The sequence below is a fragment of the Daphnia pulicaria genome, chromosome 5 (assembly GCF_021234035.1).
Source record: "Daphnia pulicaria isolate SC F1-1A chromosome 5, SC_F0-13Bv2, whole genome shotgun sequence".
NCBI lineage: Eukaryota > Metazoa > Arthropoda > Branchiopoda > Diplostraca > Daphniidae > Daphnia > Daphnia pulicaria.
This window is the reverse complement of record NC_060917.1, coordinates 2,079,288-2,098,685: the sequence shown is the minus strand read 5'-3', so window position 1 is coordinate 2,098,685 and position 19,398 is coordinate 2,079,288. Positions and strand designations below refer to the sequence as shown.

General features: G+C 48.2%; 2 protein-coding genes across 3 annotated transcripts in view; one reads left to right on the top strand and one right to left on the bottom strand.

Annotated features, from left to right (window-relative positions):
- Positions 1-19,398, top strand: part of LOC124341273 (probable endochitinase) — a 168,064-nt gene that overhangs the window by 36,576 nt on the left and 112,090 nt on the right. The window lies entirely within an intron of this gene.
- LOC124340769 lies at positions 309-14,367 on the bottom strand. Its single transcript, XM_046793392.1, has 10 exons — positions 14,023-14,367; positions 9,945-10,207; positions 9,320-9,502; positions 8,841-9,127; positions 5,764-8,664; positions 1,883-5,685; positions 1,588-1,805; positions 1,251-1,515; positions 946-1,145; positions 309-854 (listed from the first exon to the last, which is right to left on the bottom strand). Exons 2-10 carry the CDS (start codon positions 10,105-10,107, stop codon positions 835-837), a joined length of 8,040 nt encoding a protein of 2,679 aa, XP_046649348.1. The 5' UTR covers positions 10,108-10,207; positions 14,023-14,367; the 3' UTR covers positions 309-834.

The window sequence follows — 19,398 nt, the reverse complement described above, 5'->3', positions numbered from 1 at the left end:
AAGGCCGTTTGTAGCCACTGCTGCACGAGATTATAGGCGGACGGCGTCGCCGACCTCCTGCGGTTGTTATTATTTGGTTTCTATTCACCTACGTATATGCAACAACAACAACAACATTGAGGGGCTTTATAATAAACCGGCCAAATTGAAACCCAATGAGCCGGTTCGTTCAAAATTGCTCTCGCTTCTTTATATATATACGAGGGCGTGTTATTTTGCTTTTTTAACTGCGCAGAGAATATAAACAACAACGACGCGCGCACACGCAAACGCTAAGGAAACAATCATAAAAAACCGCACGGGAGTCGAAAGTGTTTCATGTTATGTATTAAATTTTATCTTTGATAATGTATATACAGGAGAGGAGAGGGCGGTAGCGATCGATACAGCAGTTTTCAATGGGTATGTATAATATCAAAATTGTGATATTTAAAAAAAATAATAATAATAAAAAAGATGTTTGAATTGTGAAATTATATCGCAAACAACAATTGAGATAGAATAAGGAGTTAAGAAGACTCGGAGCAGTGTGACTAACCATTTTTTTTGGGTCAACATCTCACATGCGCACTGCGCCGCAGATGATCCATGGAAAAAAATATAAAATAAAATACTAAATTTCTTTGCTATATCAATTGTTTAGAAAAACATTTTTATCGATTTATCCCGCCACATTTTGTTTTTCAAAAAAACGATAGAACTGGAATGGGTTTCCCGGAAGATTTCATCTTGAAGAATCCAGCAGAGTGTGTGTGTATGTATATAAGCCTATAGAAACGCATGCAGACCACATATCGTCGTCGTCCTTGGTGAAAAATGTTGTTTTGGTTTGTTCTAAATCTTGGACACTCGACCTGTTGAGATGCAGAAAATCGGGTTCGTTTACGAAATGGACCAGCAAGGGACTACTATATCGTCCTATTGATAGTAACGGGATCATCTTACCGTGAATGGAAGCCTCATCCCCGAGGACGAGCATCTGACGACTGCCGACTCGGCGAACCATCAAAGCGGGACGCTGATTCGGTCCGCTCTGATTGGAATAATCGATCGATTCACGACGGCTCGGCGGTTGGCTACAGGATCGGTAACGGGTAGGAGGTGATTCTTCACTGTCGGATAAATCGCGATCCCCGTCCTCGCTTCTATTCAAACAGCCAAAATGTATTATTATTTATTTATTTATCTTTTGCCACCCTTTTACCGAACGGATGGATTAAGTCGGAATTATATATAGATAGATATTATACCTGGCACCAGTGTGGAATCGACTTTGAGAAGGATAGACGGGATAAGGCACCATGGGAGAATCGAAAACGTCGTCGCGGTGATGACAACAAGAGCCGGACGGGCTTGGATAGCTGGCCATAGCGTCCAGACATTGATCGTGGAGACTGTGACTACCCCGGCGACTGCTGTGTCTAGACAGTGAGGTGGACAGCCCGAGACAAAGTCCCATGGCTGGATCCTCAGCGTGGGCGGCAAACGATTCGTTGTGTCCTCCTGGCAAGTCCACTAAGAATGACAATCAGTTGTTATATAATCGAGGGTATAAAACGTGATTTGATTCGATGAGTGATTATTTACTGTCCAAGTCGGTCGTGAAAACGGACGATCCCGTGCACGTTCTGTTGTTGGGGAAGTTGTGGAGACTCGGCTGCATGCACTTGCTGGTGAACTGCGACAGGACGGCCAAATTGCGCGACTCTTGGCGATGGACAGAGATCTCGTACACCTTGCGGCCGTAGAGTATCAACAAGATCGTCTTGGCGCACAAGATGTTGCCCACCACAATGGCCGGCTCCCTTTATATAACAAAACAAATTGTTTTATAAAATCAACACGATCAAATTACAAAACTAAATTAGACTAAAAATCGCACCTGGCTTTATAAGAGGCTTGCGTGGCCACCAGAGTCCATATAATGGTGAAGAAGGCCAAAAGGGCGCAACAGGCCGTCGTGGAACGGCTGTCGCGAGGGGCATCGCTGGAGCGCCAGACGACAAACGAGAAAAGAGTGGCCGTGAAGAGCAAGATGATGGGCAGAATGAGGGAAATGACCAATTCGGATTCGAAATTTTCGGCGGGAGAGCAGCGCCACAGGGCACCGCCTTGATACTGCTGGAGCTGCAGCTGGATCAGTGGTGAAGGCACAGCTTCCGGCGGTTTGAAAATGAGCCAAGCCGATAGGAGGATGACCTGAACGGCCACCAGCGTCATGGTGGTAAAGACGAGGCCGGGCGGTTTGGTGGCGTCGGTCAAATCGAACGAACGAGACGTCGACGACGAGCAGGAAAAGGACGTCGACGTCATGACGTTGGCTCCGCGGTTGATGCGTCGCCAGGCGTGAATGGTGCGAACGACCAGGCCGGAGTAGATGATGGAATAGGAGAGGCCGAGGAAGAATCGGCGCAATCCGCACGAGACGTCGCTCGGCTGGATCAGGAAAAAGATGGTCGTGATGTACAGCAGGGCGATGCCGCCCAGGATGAAATAACTCAGCACGGAATTGGGCGTCGGCTTCGGCATGTTGCGGATAAAGAAACTGGCGCAGGCCATGCAACTGAGCAGGCCCAAAACGCAGAAGATGATGGCCACAACACCCCAGGCCGTGGCGAAATTGGTGGGAACCTCCGGAGTCGGCGATTTCGACGATTGCGTCGGAATTCCACGGTGGATGGCCGAGCCGGACAGGCTCTGCGAAGCCTGGGCAGCGCAGACCGATATGCACGTTCCCTGCAAGCATTCAATGGACGGAACGGCTGCATAAGGCACGTAGAATTTCATCTGACTCTGATCCATTTCCAGTCGACTCTGCCGCCAGAAACCGACGCGCTCGTAATGGGCCGATTTCTCCGAGTAGTACTGGACGTTCCAGAGGACGACTCCGCGGTATCCGTTCCGTTTCGGTTCTGTTCCGGCTCCGGCTCCCGGCGACGAAGGATTCTGGACTTGTCGGGAGGCGTACGGTTCCCGTTTGACCAGGTCGTTGAGAACGGCGTTGAAACGCTCCTGCGAATTGGGTCCGCAATCGCTGAACTGGACGGCCTCGGTGCCGGCCGAGCAGTAGAGCTGCAGGAACTCGTGCAAAGCCTTGACGTACGTCTCGACGGCGGCCATCGTGTGGTAGACGTAAGGATCCTGCTCGATATGGGACAGCTCGAAATGTTCGGAGCCGGTGCACGATTTCGGATACATCCGCTGGCTGACTTTGCTGCCCAGCAAGTGACATTCAAAGTGATGCTGGAAATATTCTTCGAACCAATCGTTGGGGATGGTCGAGTGACTCTCCAGCGTCAAACCGGCCAGAAACTGGTTGAATCCTGGCACCAGGTAACTCTCCATGGAGACGGTGAGAACGCCGGCCAATTTACGGCCGGACGGCGGATGGAATAGCATGTCGCGATGATTGCCCCAAGCGTGATTGGCCAAGACGACAAAACGGCTGCTGAGTCCGACATCGTCCAGCACGTGAAGAACGTGCTGAACTTGCGACGGATTGTCCAGCAGTAAAACGGCCACGGACAAGACGGGCAGATCGGATGCGATGGCTTCCAGTAACGAGTGAAGATCGACCGTTTCGCCAGTCTGGCCGTATTTATTGACGCGGACCTGAGCTCCAATACAAATTTCATTGCCGGATTGGCGGACCAGCTGGAGGAATAGGTCGCGATCCGTCGAGCCGGCCTGACTGTCGTCGTAGAAAATGATGGCGTGCTTCCAGGCCAGACCTCTGACAATGTCAAAGAGAGCCTTGACTTCATCTTCGGCCGTCGCAACGGTTTGGATGATTTGATTGCCGCCCAGCGAGTGCCATGTCTTCTCCTTGTTACTGCCGACGGACAAGGCCGCCGCCTGATTCTGCTGATCCATGGCTCCAAAAGGAGCGATGTTACTGCTGCGATATCCATCTACGTCGACGCTAAACTGCGGAATATTGGCCTCGCTCAGGACGTTGGCCACGGCGTGGGCCGTCTCTCCGTCCAAAGTAACTGCTCCAATCACGCTGGACAGGGAAGAAGCGGACGAGCCGCTATCTGAAATGAAGGACAGCAGTCGCTGCTGGGCTCGTTCCACTCGCCCGCACGAATCGAAAAAGATGGCACCGATCTGCAACGACGACGGGATCGTTCGATTTTGCTTCAGCCGGTCCAGCGCCATGGCGACGGCGGCCAAGTTCTGGAAGACGCGCGGACTGTGCATGGAACCGCAGGAGAGCGGCTTGCTGCCTTGGCGATGGAACGGTAGGAGACCGACCAGCGAGAAACCGGGTTTCTTGGCCGGCTGGACCTGCATGGATGTGGACGGATGCCACTGCGGCTTGGCCGTCATCTTCATGCAGTTGAGGCAGAGCGACGTCATTTTCTCGATGGAAATGGAGACGGAAGCGTTGGCCGCGTCGCGGGCCTTCAATTTCCCCGTGTTGAGTGAGAGGCCTTCGCGGAGATTGTAGGTGCCGGCCGCCATCTGCTCCGTGCCCAGCATCTGGGTGTGATGGGTGTTGAGAATTTCCACCGTCGCTTCTTGGCTGACTCCCGTCGAGCGCAGGAATTTGACCGGTCGACCGGCAATGTCGATAAATCCGTGCTCGGAAATGGCCCGCTCTAATCGTGGGCGAATGTCTTGACTGGTCATTGCCGGGCACATTCCTTGCTTGAGACCTGGACATAATTCCTGGCGGACTCGTTCCAGTCCCTGGGCGATTGCCATGACGCCGTTGATGGTGTTGGAGACTGCGTCGTCTCGATCGTACACCGAATCGGCCAGCTGAGTGGACTTGGCCAGCTGATTGAGCGAGCGGTTTTGACAGGCGGCTCCTCGGCAGTTGAACATTTGGGTCCAGTATTTCATCAACCAGGGATTGGAGGTGCTCAAACTGAATTTCATTTGATCGTAGTCCTGGAAGAAGTTGCCGGGCGTTGGCAGGCGGTTGCGGATGTGGATGACGCCGGACAGGAGAGCGCTAGCCTCTTCCACGACACGTTTGTTGTCGGAAGTGGATAGAGTCACCAGGACAATCGAGTGGCCAGCGGCCAGTTGCAATGGCGGAAGTTTTTTAATGGCGGCCAAAAGGTCCAGGATTTGACGATCGGGCAGAAGAGTGACCAGGACATGGGCGCCGTTTTGAGCTTTGGAGTAAATCATGGTGGCCACATTTTCCCAGTAATTGTTGACGTGCGGATGCTCGTTGACGGCCAGATCGACGGCGAACTGGACGTCGTTTTTGGAAGCGAAATTCTGGAATTCCTCGCAGACGGCGTTGTAAGGGAACACCTGATTGGAGCAGACGGACGAGACGTAGGTCCAGTTCATCAGGTGGAGCAGGTCGCTCAACACTTTGGCCATCATCGGAGTGGACGGGCTGAGCTGAAGCAGCGGCGGATAAGCGCCGGATGGCAAATTCTGTTGCGTTTCCAATCCTGGAACCGAAAGAAGAATCGGCAATCGCTGTCGCTCGTGCAGTTCGTACAGGACACGAGGATCGGCGTCGGGAGTGCCCACAACCAGACCGAGGATTTGATTTTCAGCGATGCCGGACTGGACGGCAGCCGTGCTGAATGCCCGCGCTATCTCCGCTGTCCGTTTCTCCGGCGTACCGCAACCGTCCAGGCCGATGGCGCCCAGGTTGACTCCTGGTAAAATGTCGGCCATGTGATTGACTTCTTCCAGCGCCCAAACAAATGCCTGTCAAATGAATCATCAAAGATTAGATTAGATTCATTTATATTTCATCGTATCATCTTTTATTATATGTCCACTTACCTCTGTCTGTTGGATGCCACGGGTGGTTACATTCGAGGAACAACTGTACAGTCCGTCGAGGCTCCTCTCACGAACATCGAAAAGGCCCATGATGTACAATCGATCTTTGCTGGCCTTGATGAGCATTTGGTTCTGCTGTTTGGCGGCACAGCTGGACCAGCAGGCTTCTTTACGACTGGCCGCCGAGCATTCCGATACAAATGAGAGTAAACCGTCATGGGCCATGCTGGCCATTCCGGCCATGACAACCACCTCGGATGAGTTGTTGTTGGTTTTGTCCGTTGTGAAGTGGAGCGCGTCCTGATCGTAGGTGGCGATCGGTATGTAAGTGAATTCGGCCACTCCGCCGCGGACTTCGACTATTTCGATGGGCGTGTCGCCGTAGCCTTGGTCGGTGAAACCGAATTCGCCGTTGACGTCACCCGGCCTGTCCGTCCCCGTGTTCTGCAAGTAGGCCAGCAAATTATCGCGAAACGTCGTCGTGTTGGTGGCGCAAAGATCTTCGCTCTCGTCCATCTCTTCGCTGCTGCTGGCCCTCAGCAACTGCTGGTCGGGGCAGTAGTCCTGGATGAGACGGGCCAGTCCGGAAGCGACTACGTAAACGGTCTGGATGACGGTCGTCGTTGACGGATGGATGCGCGGGACGGGCGGGCATTCGCCGCTCTTCTGACACTGGGCCATTTGGTCGTAGTACTCTCCGTACCACGGATTTCGTTCGTTGTTCTCCGGGCGCAGCAGGGCGAAATGCTCGGCGAATTCGTTGACCAGCTGGACCTGCGGACGGACGACTAGCCATTTGCCGATGTCTTTGACAAAGTTGGTGACTTTGCCGCCGTTAATCCAGCCGTTGGCGCTGATCCAGGTCAATTGTCTGAACTTATCGGCCTGTTCGGGCGACAGCAGATGCATTTTGGCCAAGATGGATTGCGTGTCCGTTTCGTCGGTCCAGAGGACGACGACCCGGCTGCCCAAATCCATCTTGGTAGCGATTTGATCGAAAACGCGATTGAGCAAGCGGCTGGCCCTTTCGGGTCCGGCTCGAGTCGTCCGGTTGAGTTTCTCCACCAAGCCCAGGCAGATCTGCGTGTTCTCGGCCAGCTGCTGGAAGTGGCGGAATCCCGTGACGGAATCCACGTCGTGACTGCTGTAGACGACGCTGACGTACGTCCAGCCGGAATAGTTGAGCAAGTCAATGACCACCCTAGCGGCCACCGACATGGGAACGGGCACCTGCAAATGGTAGCCGGACGTCAGTCGAGTGTCGCTCCTCTCTTTGGCGCTGACCGTTGTGATGAGATTGGGGGCCAGGACGGAGGTGGCCGCTTCCGTCTCGTCGCCGCTGGTAGCCGACACGACGGCCAACAGCTGGTCCGGATCGATGTTGATTTCCTCCAGCATGGGATCGCCCTCCTTGGCCAGCACGCTGGAGACCAGGTGTGAAGCTTTGACTGGTGACGAACAGGTGTCGAAGACGACGGCGCCGATCTCGATTCCGTTGAGTAGATCCGTGTTACGGTTGACCACATCCAGCGCCCACAGGAACGCCTCCACGTCTTGAATGGCGTTCGGATCGACTTCCGCACTGCACTGCAACGGCGTCGGCCCGGCTTTGTGGACGGCGAAAAGGGCCGGAATGATGATGTCCGTGATTTTCAATCGGCTATTGCCATCCAGCGGTTGGGGTTCCAATTCCTGTTGAGGTTCCTGCTGGATGACTTTGTTTCCGCGTTCCGGTTCTTCCGTCAACTCGGCCCGGTTCTGATGCGCTCGATCTTGTTTTGCGTTGGCGGATTTGTTGACAGATATGATGGATTCTTCCGGTTCCAAATCACCTTCCAGGTACTGTTCGACCGGTTTGGAATCTTCGGCGGATTCGGCGCTCTGCGTCGACGGAGTTGTGCGATAGCTGCCAGCCGCCTGGAAGTAAACGCAATCGGAGCAACCGTCGAGCGGGCATTGGGACGGTCTGATTTGAAACGAGCGGTCGATCGACTGAGTTCCAGTCGATTTGTGGTAGGTGAATAATTCGCGAATCTGATCGCCTTCGGCCGAACGGATTAGCGAAAATTTCACGTCGGAAATCTTGTTGCTCGAAGGCTTTTTGGAGCCGACGAAGCCGGCCGGCACCCGATTGCCGGGCGAAGCGTGCTGCAACTGCAGCGGCCGGAAGGTGTCGTCCAGGAACTCTTTGCGCGTCAATTCCCGGAGTGATTCACAGTAGCCGGCGTTGGCTCCGCACCGGGAATCGCGGGCTTTACGGAATGCGGAAGCGAAGGCGTTGAGGACGTGGACGGCCGGCAGGACGCGGGTATTTCTCAGCACTCGCTCCAGCGACGTTTCGGCAAAATTGAAATTGTGACAGAGCAGCCACTGGGGATCCAAGAACGTGATGTTGGCGATGGATTCCAGGCGGCATTTCTTCATGGTGACCATATATTCCAGTAACCAAAGGTTCTCGGGCACGGCCGGCAGGGTGGGCGTCTTCCTTCGAAGCCAGTAGCTCTCGAACTGGTCCACAATGATGGGACTAACAGCCACTGCGTAGACGTCGCTTTGGCCGGTCAATTCGGCCAGCAGGTCCGTCTTCTCGGCCGACCAAGGATGCGAGAAGAGAAACTGATACTGCCCGGCACTGCGCCCGCCATTTAAAGCGGACAAACTCAGCTTTCGGGTGACGTTCTGAGCGTCTTCCGGCGGCGAAATGACAAGGACGGCCGTCGAGTTTCCAACAGCGTCCACGGTGACGTCACTGCTGGCGATGGGGTAAAACGATTCGAAACAGACGCCCATCTCTTCAGCTCTGAGGCTCACCGACTTGGTGATGGCCAGGCTGTAGTCGTCATCGGCATAGACGACGGCCACTCGATCCCACAACATCTGTTTGGAAAACCGCACCAGCGCCTGTGTGTGTAGGAGGTAGAACGCGACAATAACAAGAGGAAATGATGATCGTTTCATTGACAACTGCTGCCCATTCACCAGTCCAGTTCAGCCAAAGTTATGTTCATGGTTTATTTTATTTTTTTCGGCCAAAAAAGAACAAGAAAAAAGGATCGTATTGTAGACGAGGTTATTACCTCGGCCACTTCGTCTGCCGGAAGGAAATCGTCCAATCTGACGGCCATGAACGGAATGCTAAACGAGGCGAGCTGCTCGCCAATTTCCGGGTCTTCTTCCACCAGACCGACGAAATCGATGAGTCCGAGCATCGGCTTCATCTGTTCTTCTTCTTCGCTGCTGCTGCTGCTGTTGCCGTCCCGGTTGCAGTTGTTTAACTCTTCCTCTTCGACCAGCTCCGGAAAGAGGACGCCCAGCTGGCGCTCGGCCAAATCGGCGTCGCCGCAAGCATCGAAAATTTTCAAACCTAAGATTTTCCAGGGCAGAGCGAATGTATAAAGATCAGGCCGTGAGCCAGCGTCAAATATATAAGTATATACAGCGTGACAACATACGTAACATATTATTATTTGTCTTAAACCCTTTTGTTGGTTAGGAATTAGACGAATACGGAAAAGGAGTTGTAAAGATATAAGGACGTGATGATGAAAAAACTGACCCAGTTGAATTCCAGGAATGAAAGAATCCTTGACTAATCTAGATGCCACCTGTCCCGAGTTCTGGTTGATGAAGGACAGGTACCAACGAAGACTCTCGTACAATTCGATTGCCTCCCGGTGTAGTCCAGTCCCGCATTTGCCCGGCGTTTCAATGTCCATTTCGCGCACGTTCAACAGCACCCCTATGAGATAATCATCATCGTTACAATTATAATAACTACCATCATCATCATCATCCAATTTTTATTTATTTTTTAACTCTGCGCGGAGATGAGCAAATGATGATGAAAAAGAAAAAATTTGGAACATAACCCCGAAAAATATCTGAAACTAGAACAATCGGGACATTTATTTCCTTTTTTTGTTGAACAAATCGTCCTAGTGATACATTTCAGAATCATCATTTTTTTATTTTTTTGTTCTGGGAGAGAGGGAGAAGAGAACCCACTGGCGCTGAACTGACGTCAGAAAAGACTCATGAAAAATCAATCCATTTCTGTCGCTGGCTTTTGGACTTTTTGCTCCATCTCCGACAGTGTGATTGATGCTGGTTGGTTGGTGCCGTGTGATTTGCGACTCGGAAACCAGAACATGGCCAGACACATATAATACTGTAATACGTACCTAAATAAACGTCTGCTTCGTTATTGACGATCACGGGCGCCGGTCCGTTGTAGCAGTTCTCTCTCGTTGTCGAAACGGTGGCCAGACAAGACACTAATAGGACAAACTGAAAAAGCAGCAGCAGGCCGTTGACCCTCTCCATCTTGGCCGACATGCCGGCCATCTCCCCCACGAGTTGGGTGGCAGCAGCTTTTGTTCTCTCTGTTGGACTCTCTCTGTCGCTGTTTGATCCTCGCAATGGCTCACAGCTGATTGAAGGATTCCTAAAAAATAAAACAAGAAAAACAAAATGTTAAAAGATCAATCACGGCGAAAGGATTTGTAATTTATACGCAGCGTTCTAGGGGAAATCAGTCGTTTGTCTGCCCATCTAATCGTTTAGACGCGTGAAACTAGACCGTCGAGTTCATTTAAAAACATTGGTAAAAAAAACGGTAAACCCGGATCATTGGCTCAAGAGTCGGTGGGGGAAACATTTCTTGGCTTAAAGATTTACAATCACGTCTATAAAATGCCGTTGGGTTGATGGATGAAAAGGGAACTCACAACATTGAAGACGGGACATATAAGTATAACAGCGTGCTGGGGAATACACGGACGAATATTCGACGAAGGCTCTGAAACAAGACGTCCACGCGCGCGTGTGTGTGTCTAATAACTCAGTCACTGCACCGTTATATCTTACCGAGCAAAAGCGTACATCGTAAAAACCATCCAGCTTTTTTCTCCGCATACAATCCTGTCCTTTCTCCGTCATGGATCGCAAAATTGTGAACGAGAGAACAAAAAAATAAAGAATAAGCCGGGACTTTTTCTCCCGTCCCGTTTCAGTTATTGGGTTCGGTCGGTGCTAAAAAGCCTTGCACCGAGTTTGAGGTCGTTGAAAAAAAAATCCAAGTTTTGCGGTCTCGTGTTCAAAAGCTAACAAGAGAATAACCAGCAAGGAGCTATATGTATTATATAGGATGATGGGGTATAATATAATCCGAAGAAACAACCGGTTCGGTCGCGCGGTGTTGGATATATGTGGCGTGACAAAGGGGAAAAATAGCTAAGGCGGGAGAGTTATTGAAAGAGTGTGTCAATGCTTTTAAGTGCATTAAAAATAAGAAAAGAAAAATCTACTTAACCATAGAGAGAGAAGACCGCGCCGTATGTTATTATATGACTGCCGTGTTCGCCATTCCATTGGAATGAAACCAAGCGAAACCTCTCCGGTGTGTGTGTGTGGTACACGGTTATCTACTTATTATTGGCGTCACGGAGGATCCCATTAAATAAAAAGAACTCTTTGATTCACTGTATAGTTTGGGGGAGGCGATCTGTTTTTCCGTATTATACCGTTGAGTGTTATACTCGCATGTAGAGTGCCCAATTCACACCCTTTTTTCTTTACTATGTTCTCAAGACATAGATACCCCATTACGTCGGTAAACCGCTTCGCTTGATTACATTTCGCGTGAATCTTAAAAAACGCAAACACGCACCAGGACCAACATATTGACCCATATTTATTACTACAACCAGAGATGATGAGAGTTTGCTGGGAAAAGGAAGAATATGTACGTTGTATTGAATATACGGAGCGAGCGGTCGGTCGGTCATAGCTCGACATCTGTTGTCCGCGCCATACTGCTGGGCGCTACCGACCTCATCCTCACGCGGGAAAGGTAATAATTTTCTTTTTGTTTTGTTTCGTTTGCTATGTGGGTTGTGTGAATAAGCCGTTAGACCATAACGCGATCTCATACACACACACATCATATTTACACGGGATTCTTTTTTTGTTTTGTTTTGTTTTCAATTCTTACTGTGTCAGATATACGCTGGTGGAGGCAGACGGGGGGTGCGGGGCCTTTCAAATCTAAACGAGGATATACTGTAAATACAGAAATAAATTTTCCCTTTGAAATTTTTAAAAAATGTTGCTGACACAGAAGAAATGAACCACACGCGAGAGTTCTCTGCTTGTGTCGCTTTGATGTTGTACGTACGACTTATACGTCATTGCCAATTCCGGGTCCAGCCAGACGGCGTTGACGATTGTTCAATGGGCCGTGACGCACGCGGCGTCGTGATCTCCCACGACGACACGACGAGGCTTTATCGTCTCCGCCGCAATAATAATAAACAAGAAACGAGAGAGGAAGAAGAAAAGCAAAAGAAATAAGGCTGAAAAACACACAGCAGCGAGTCTAACATCAGAGTGAAGAAAAGGAAGCAGCCATAGCGATAGAAAAATGTCAACAAAAAAATAAAGGACGACATGATCCTCTTCCGGTTGCCGTCCCCTCTCTCTCGGACATTCTAACCTTTAGCGCCATTATTGGATTTAGAACCGACAAAGAAGGCTGCTGTTACTAATGTTTCAAAGCCAGGGGAAATGACGTCAGAGGGGCGGCGTCTTATAAAAATTCGGGACTTGGCGTGCCGATGCAGTGTGCGAACAATGTGTTAATATTCACACGGTCATTTTGACTTGGGGGAAAAAGAAAAAAAAACGGGCGGGAAATTGAGTTCCTATTCTCTGTTACGAATTCTAAAAATACGATAGAAAAAAATCTAGAATCACTCCGCAGTTAATCTGAGACTATACACTAGACCAACAATATAATACCGTTCATGCATGTTACGGTCGTCTTGACATACATGGCATACTCCCGAAACAAGTCCCATCGGAGCTTGGGCTGTGCCATTAGTTCCAACTTGATTTGCTCTTGTTCAGCGCGGCCTTTTATATCTTCCCTTCGTGCAGATAGTTTTTGCCGATGATGTTCGCAGCGCTTCAAAAGCGAACCCCCAATCGATTGCCCAACGTACCGCGAAATAGAAATAGGCCCATTCAGCTCGTATCTGTTCCTCGCACTGTCCTTGTGCCCTCTGCGCAGTCGATAGTCTGAGAGAGAAAAAAGAGAAGAAGAATAAGAAGAAGAATAGACGAGTGATTCAAGCAATGGTGCGTAAAGAGAGCCATTTTGGCTGGCGTTATACAAAGCGCCCTGGCCATTGTCTGGTCTTATTGCGCCGCCATTGATTCGTGCTGAGCGAATTCAACCCGTAATCATTTCAACTCTACGTCGATTGACTTTAGTACATCACGGGGCATATAGTCGTAAGCTGAGCAAATGGAATTGCCGGTGAACGTATTGACGTTTATGTTGGTGAACGATATACGATGGGAAATCGAGTTCAAGATTCGGCTTTTTGAATAAAGTCATTGCTACCTAGATTGAGATAACTGTTATTACTATTCCATTTTCAGAGCGAATGGGATTTTTGTTTTTGCTGTTCGGGTTGATGGGAAATCATACAAGGAATATAAAAAAAAATAAAACTTCAAAGGCTGAAAGCTTTATGTGTGTGTGTGTGTAGTTTTGGTGTGTGTTGCGGCAGCAGGGCCGTCGCCCTGCTGTTACCACCGCCAGCAGCAGGAAGAAAGAGGAGGAAGAAAAAAAAAACACAAAAATTTAACGAGCCGTTGCCTACACACACTATAGAAGAAGAAGAATACCCCTGCTGTGTAGAGAAGGTCCAGATTTACCGTTAGGGACAAGACAAGAGAGTCTCTGACCGGCATTCCTTCAGCCGTCACATCCCCTTCAATTGCGTTATAGATTTTCCAATCAAAAAATGACTACACTCATATACATTCGTATACATACGTGTGATATAAACAGGCTTGTAGATCACAAAACCGACGGCTACTTGGTGTTTGATCGTGTGATTGATACACGCGCCTGAGAATTTTCAAACAACCGCAGGAAATCATTAAGACTACAACATTCAATCACTATCATTACGCAAAACTAATGACATTGCAATAAGTCAAAACGAGCATAAGAAGTGTCCTAGATCCAGTGAATGATTTCGAATTCAGTGTCTACCTATAGCCTGCCACATTCAGAATCTCTGGAGAGATTTTTGATGGACACCGTCAGGTCATTTAACGGTCCTTTTTTTTTCTTGAACATTCAAAACTATTAGCCCGGATCAGGAATTATTATTTTTTTATTCAAATAACCCATTTCCATTCTTTAAAAAAAAAAATCTGACATGCAAATTGCAAAGATTATCTTACCTTTTTCAAAACGATCGTGAGTGAGCCGGCAGCAGCCGAAATTCCAACAATTAAACTGAGTCGGTCACAAAGTTATTTTTTAAAACCGAATGTTCGAGCGCGGCAAGATGAAACGAGATAAGCGAAGATCACGAAGTCGCCATGGGAAAATTTAAATAGGTGAAAAATAATAATGAAAGCGCACTGGATGACGACGGTTGTCACAAAACGTCCGCTAGCTCTATAATCTAGTGGAACTTGCACGCGGGAATATCTTCCATGCAGGCTATATTTGAATGTACACACAGGTATGTGCTGTGGCATACAAACAAGCGGAAAGGTGTAGCGACGATCCGCTCAGCGAAAGAGTTATTAGAAGACTGTTGCTGAAGTTGCCATCAGCCAGGTTTGGTATACTCTTCGGGTCCAGTCGCTGCTGGTTGCTTGTATAGTATGTAGCGTGAGAGAGTTAGAGCTGCGAAGCTATAGGCTCTATGCTTAAGACCGCATCCCAGTCGCACTAGCAGCAGCGACTGTTGCTGCCTATACCTGCGTTTGTTTCATTTTCCCGTCGAGCGAAACACCTGTCGCGCTCTGCAGCGCTTCTATATTCTTTTTTTCTTTTCTTTTCTGTATAGCTGATGGCCAGTCACCGATAACGTTTCTTCTTCTTCTTCTTTTTTTCCGTATTATATTCTCGTATCCTACGTTTATTAGGTTAATGTTTTGTGCGGATGACTCAACCCGCTGAGCTTTTTGTTCGGCGGTTTGTCTCGTTCACGTGACATTATGTACTGGACTTTCATTAAAGCAGAACAGATTTTGATAGAGATGATACGTTTTTCGGGGGCGAAAACAAGAAGAAATATTGATGCCATTCCCCCATTGCGTTGTGCAGTCCACGGGATCAAATGAAGCGGAACACTATCGTCGGATTCGGGCGGTTTGGTTAAAGATAATTGTTGTTTTCTCACACACAATCCAGTTCAACGCCTCATTTTTACTTCGGATCAACTTTTGTTTTACAAAACGGAAAACACCCGAAAATTGCGTAATATGTTGTTGCTGTGTACGTAGCTTAACGATTGTAATTTCTGCTCGTGTCGGGCCGTCCAAGTGTGCCAAGAGTTCGCGGGCGGCTCCCGCTCGGATTTCGACAACAGACGGTCAATTGCCTTTCAGAAGAACAATGACGTCATTAAGACTATATCTCTGGTCGGATTTCTTTGTATTTTCTCTCTACAAAATTGGAATCTTGTACAAACGGTCAACGATCTACAAAATCGTTTGATATTACATGACTACCTTGTTCCTTATGTGTCTGTACTCACTGGGATGTCCCAATGAGCATCAGAAAGTTTTTTTTTCTTCTTCTTCAATTTAAAATCGGGCGAAAAGTTTTCACTTCACAGCATCGAAGGAGAGAACTGAATCCCCGCTGATGATTTTTCATCGCCAACAATCTCTGTAGCGCAGAATTATTACCTCGCAACATATAGAACAATAGAAATAACAACTTTCTACACCTACCGCCATATTTCAACTATTTCGTGTGATTTGTCTGGAATTAGTGAAATCGGTTATTTCCATTTTTTGCGCAGGGCGTTACTTCCTTATGGTTTTTCCACTATGTCCTCCAGTTGTTTTGATTCGTTACGTAATGGAACGTCAACCGACCCTGGCGCTGTAATAAAATCATGGAAAACCGAGATGAGATGAGCGCACGCGTGGGCGCGAAAGTTTCCGAAATTTCATTGACATTCCCCAGAGCCGTTTTCTCAGGCTAGAGATGAAAGTTAATGCCGTTATTATTTCCGCTATCTCTATTCTGCATAACATGAATTACATCATCTGCTTTCCACCCAATTCGAAAAAATTGGGGGATGAAATTATTTGCAAAAACGTAAATTCATATCCTGCTGGTCCCTCCAGTGATCCAAGTGATGATACCCGCACTTTCAGCCAATTTCTCGCCTCATTTTACACGAAAAATTCAGTCTACACAAAAGAAAAGTTCACGAAGAACCAGGAAAAGCAGCCAGGTATACACCGCACCTCCACACGTTTACCATATCGGCCGGCGGTCCGGTTTGTCCGACTGAACCAGAGAAAAGAATAAACAAAATATAGTAAACAACAAAACCATAAAATAAAAACAAAAAGAAGTAGGCTATGTGCATGGTCTGTTGGGGCCAGATGTTGAAGTTCTAAGTGGTTTCCTCCCTTTTTTCTGGCCCTGCGAGTGTTCATGTCGTTCGTTTTTCTTCTTCTTCACAACAAATGGTCTGCCAACCAACAATACCCCGCCCTCTCTCCCTCTGTAAGCAAACAACCCAATCTCTGTAACGCGAAAGAGCAACTGGTCCAGCTTGAACGTATACCATTCCTTCAAATTTTCCTAGACGACATTGCAACTTTTAATATCCCGGGTGACGGTGTAAATCTTTCAAAGTTTTCAGTTCTTCTTCTTTTGTTTGCAGATGTGCTGTCGTCCAGCAGTTTGGATTTGTCTCTTGAATTTTCCAGCGTGTCTGACCGTCTATAGTTACGGAGGATACAAAAAGAGATCGTGCGCTGGATGCAGAATAAAGATAGAGACCACCCCCAGCACAAGTGGGAGCGATGACCAACGAGGGACGAATCCAATGATGTACAGTATCGTCCAAAAAAATCCGAACGCACCCCTTTTTCAAAAGCCCAGTTTAATGTAGATTCTTCGTTTTTAACTTTCAAGACTTCATATTATGTGTAGAATTAATTGTTTTACAAAGTTCATTTATTAGAATTAAGAAAAAAATGCAGAAATATTTTTTTTAAATAAAGAAAGAGACCATGGTGTTCGGATTTTTTTGGACGATACTGTACGACAAGAAAGGGAGCGTGAAAAAACAAAAAGCCTTTCCAAGTTGAGCTGGATGCGTGCTGCGCGGATGCCGTAAAAATGGTACAACACCTCCGCCCAGAACACAAGTAATGCGCGCAACCAGTGAAAGTTTGCTGGCTGGCTATATGGTCGTCGCGAGTGATAAACATGTCGTTTATGACTTTCTTTTTATGTGCATGTGTTTCCCTATTTCTCTCCATATTCCTATGCATTGTATATATACTCGTCGAAAGTTTTCTCCATTTCCTTTTCTAATTAATTGGTTAGGAGGAAAATAAAATAAAGAAAATATCTATAGGATCTGGGAATGAAGTGGGGTGGAAGAAAGTGCAACATATAGATTACCAATTTACCACTTGTTATTATTAACACCTTATATTGTATGTAGTGGCGACAAGAGAAAGTTTGCCAATATCTATACAGAGCCATCAGCTATAGCGGCTTACGTATTATTTTTCTGGTCGGCTGGATGGTTGCGCTTCGTGCGCTCATTGCCGGAAGATGACGTTATACAAAAATAGAACCGTCTTTTTATTTTCTTCTTCTTCTTCTTCTTCTTCTTCCTGCTCGGCATTGGCGTCAAGTCAAAGACCTCACATCAATTGAATCTCGAACCCGAACGACTTGACGGAATTTATATGCTCCCCGATGTGCACCGTGAGGCAAGTGACGATTTTTGGTCGTCGTCGTCAATGTGCCGTGCATTTGAAAGGATCTGCCCAATATAAAAGCCCGGCCAGCCCGGCCACGGTGCATTGCGGTAGAATACATAAAGGACGGCCGGGGTCTTTCTTATGTATTCACAAACAAGTCGCTCCTGCTCCTGCTGCTGCTGCTCCTATATATCTCGTCTATAGCTGTTTCTGCTTGGCAAGCTATAGATAAGGAGAGCGATCCTCGCAGCCAGAGAGATTCGGCTGCTCCGGCGCGTTCTCTTGTCTAAAAAGAAATGGGAGAAGACGAGCCAATCTAATCTGCGCCGACCCTCTCCTCTGGCATTCTCTCGGCATCCTTTGAATAATTGATGTGTGCAGGCCCCTTCATCGCTGGAAGCCACGTATACATCATAGGCCCATTGGCTCATACACAGACTCTTAACTCAACTCTCCAAGTATAGGAGCAGCAGGAGCACTCGAGTCGCCATACAGCAGGATCTTTCAGAGCCTAGAACTAAGGGCACGCTCTCGCCCCCTCACTCGATCCCGAATTGCTCCTCTATATAGTTTCAGTCTAGCCCTGTATAATACCGCACCAAGATGAAACAAACTTGTGTATAAGGTGCTTGTGCTCGTCGGATCTGCAGTCCCCCCCCCCCCTCCGCGCATGTATATAGAGACAAGTACAATAGAATCTACAGCACTGTACATACAAGACTCTTTTCTGTTGTCAAGTTTCCATGGAGTTTGTTGTGTGTGTGCTGCTGCTGCGTTCTGCATTTCAGCCACCCGGAAATGGACTGCGATATGGACATATTTAGAGCCCGGAGGCTCGTTTTCATTTTCCAACCGCCCGCATTTGAATAACTTGAACAACAAAATACACTGCCACTCAAGTGATGCAATATGCTCTAATGACTGTTGGCACAGAGGGCACACTCTAAAATCTCGCTGAGAAACATCACCTCAATTAGTGCACAAGAAACTTATACGGATACAAACATTCATTTGAAGACAAGATCAGTGTACAACGCTCAACTAGATGGCCAGCATTCCGCTAATTAAATCCAAACTTCAAAAGACTTGATAAGGTTTGACGTGGAATCTGCTGTGCGTTCCTATTAAAATGATTGGGGGGAAGAAATTTCCTTTTGACCAGCACTGTCCAGCGTTGGTCTCTTCTTGTATGACCCGACACCCGTTTAATGTTGAACACTGGCGGCGGTGGCGGCGGCGGCGCTGAGCCGACTGCCCTGGCATCATAATTGCCTGATTGTATTCACACGTCACGGTTGGCGAGATAAAATCCGACGGACCGTGCGGATTCTCGGCTACCCGCGGTCCCTTTGGAATATAAGGGAGGACCTCCGACTGTCCGCCCGTCTCAGCTCGTCACCCGTACGCCTCACTGCCGAAAGGAACGACTCTCTCAGATGAAAGTGCTGATGGTATAGAGGCAGCACATCCTTCTACTGCATGTGTACACCCATCAACCCCGCGACGCGCGAGTATAAAAAGAAAACTACTACTAGACTCTTTTGCGACATCGTCTGCTGTTCTATGTATTTCTCTTCTTTTCTTGGCAGCAGCCCGAAATCTAATCATCTCGAAGGATAAAAGAAAGTCAAAAGGGCCCGCCGAACCCTGGCTGATGCACACCGTCTAAATGTGTTGTGTGCAGAGGTGATGAAGAGCAAAAGGATTCGCAGAGAGAGCTCGGCGTCATCTTTGTTGAGGGGTGATGATGATGATGATGGGGGATTCTTCTCCACGACTCGCGCGTCGGCCCATTTACTCGATCCCTATACAAAAGATCCTTTTCGGATAATTCACATCCACGCCAGTCATCATTGTTCG

Coding starts and splice junctions, on each gene's coding strand:
- LOC124340769 (XM_046793392.1), bottom strand. CDS start 10,107: ATGGCCGGCATGTCGGCCAAGATGGAGAGGGTCAACGGCCTGCTGCTG. Junction 5,686..5,763: donor GTGGCATCCAACAGACAGAG/GTAAGTGGACAT, acceptor TTCATTTGACAG/GCATTTGTTTGGGCGCTGGA. Junction 855..945: donor GGATGAGGCTTCCATTCACG/GTAAGATGATCC, acceptor GCATCTCAACAG/GTCGAGTGTCCAAGATTTAG.